Raw genomic sequence first — 1,806 nt, 5'->3', positions numbered from 1 at the left:
AATTCAAAGGTTAAAATACTTGTGAAAAGTGTCTCAGCGCAGCACAAGAGAAGTGATGTTGTTCTGAGGTTCAAGGGTTAACTTAAATTGAACTTCCTGTCTGTGTTTCAGTTTCACAATAAAAGATGTCCTGTCTATGTTTTGGTTTCACAATAAAATGACTTCCTGTCTGTGTTTCAGTTTCACAATACAAGATGTCCTGTCTGTGTTTTGGTTTCACAATAAAAGTACTTCCTGTCTGTGTTTCGGTTTCACAATAAAAGGACTTCCTGTTTGTGTTTCAGTATCACAATAAGGTGACGTGCTTCATGCTGCAGCAGATCGAAGAGTGCTGCTCCCTGGGCGCTCACGCTGCCGTCATCGTCCCGCCCACCTGGATCATCAGGGTCCGCAGGACTCAGGTACACACACACATTTGTCTGTATGTACTTGTGGGGACCTCCACCAACTATCACGACAACATGTCTAACCACAACCCCTAAACTAAAGTCCGACATTATACCAAGCCTCAACCTTCAACCAGAGCCAAAATGACTTCACAGTTGGGGGTTTCTGCTTTTTGGGAGGTCTGTCCCCGCAGTGTCAGTATCAACAGTACACACACACACACACACACACACACACACACACACACACACACACACACACACACACAGAAAGAGCCTCTGATGTGGTTGTGTTTGTCGTCCTCTTTGCAGTCGTCTTTAAAGTCGAGTAAAAAGAAGAAGAGGACGTCGCTGAAATGCAACAAGTCGAGCAAGAAGGGATCAGAGGTGAGGAAGAGACAAAACTGCTTTGTTTTATCAATTTACAAACCCAAATCAAATCTTGTCTAAAGTTAACCCATTGAAACCTGGATGACATCACTTTTTACGTGTTGCGTTCAGGCGTCTTTTACAAGCTGTTTAACCCTTTGAAACCTGATCAAACTGGTTGGTCAGAAACTGCCACAAATTGAAAGAAATTAGTAAACGGTGACAACAAAAATATTTTTTTATTTTTTATTTTTATTTTTTAAATGGGGAAAACTAAGTAAACATATATAGAAAAACATATTCAGAATTATATATTTAAAATTATTTTGCAGGGATTTTCTTTTTTTCCCAATGTTGAGCGCTTTTTTTGGGTCATTTCTTGTTTGTTTTTATCTTCTTTTTTTCCTTTTATATTTTAAGGTAATTTCTTGTACATTTTTTACAAATTTGTTGCCCATTTTTGGGTCGTGTCTTATTAAATCGCTTGTTGCCTAATGCACATGTTTTTGCAGAAAAATCCAACCAATTTGCTTCATTTTTGAAAAATAGCCTTTTCTGCTTTAAGTAATCCGGGTTTTTTTTTTTTTTTGATCGGCAGAGATACTTTTCCAGAGTTTAATGAGTTTTTGGGGAGTCTGTGATGTAATCAGTCTCTTCTGCATTAAGGTGAATGAGTTTGTGGTGAGGTTGTAAACGTGTGTTTGTCTTTTTTAATCTGCGCCGTCTCTCAGCTGCAGGACGGCCGCTGGAAGCCCTTCCTGGTGAAGCCTCTGCCCTCTCAGCTCATGAAGCCGCTGCTGGTGTTTGTGAACCCAAAGAGCGGAGGAAACCAGGTAGAGTCAGGGCCCCGCCTCCCAGGGGCCCCACTTCACTCCCTGCAGCGGAGATACTCAGCTGAATCTCTTTGGGGGCCACTTTTTCCTAAATGACAGCAGGCCAGGGGCCAATTGCAGCAGCTCTACACACGATTTTAGGCGATTTTTAAGGATTTTAGGACATTTCTAGGATTTTTAGGACATCAGTGTCTCAGCTGTGTCCTCTGTCGGGGGTG

At 41.5% G+C, this 1,806-nt stretch overlaps 1 protein-coding gene across 1 annotated transcript; it reads left to right on the top strand.

The window, feature by feature from the left end:
* Positions 1 to 284: 284 nt before the first annotated feature.
* LOC121937933 (diacylglycerol kinase zeta-like) lies at positions 285 to 1,588 on the top strand (the record flags this gene model as incomplete). The annotated part of the gene is made up of 3 exons (XM_042481224.1): positions 285 to 401; positions 699 to 773; positions 1,487 to 1,588. Coding segments are annotated over 3 exons (294 nt in total), but the record flags the coding sequence as incomplete, so codon positions are not given.
* Positions 1,589 to 1,806: the final 218 nt, after the last annotated feature.

Source organism: Plectropomus leopardus, unplaced genomic scaffold (assembly GCF_008729295.1).
Source record: "Plectropomus leopardus isolate mb unplaced genomic scaffold, YSFRI_Pleo_2.0 unplaced_scaffold27919, whole genome shotgun sequence".
Lineage (NCBI taxonomy): Eukaryota > Metazoa > Chordata > Actinopteri > Perciformes > Serranidae > Plectropomus > Plectropomus leopardus.
Note: the sequence above shows the minus strand (reverse complement) of the source record. Positions and strands in the feature narration are given on the sequence as shown.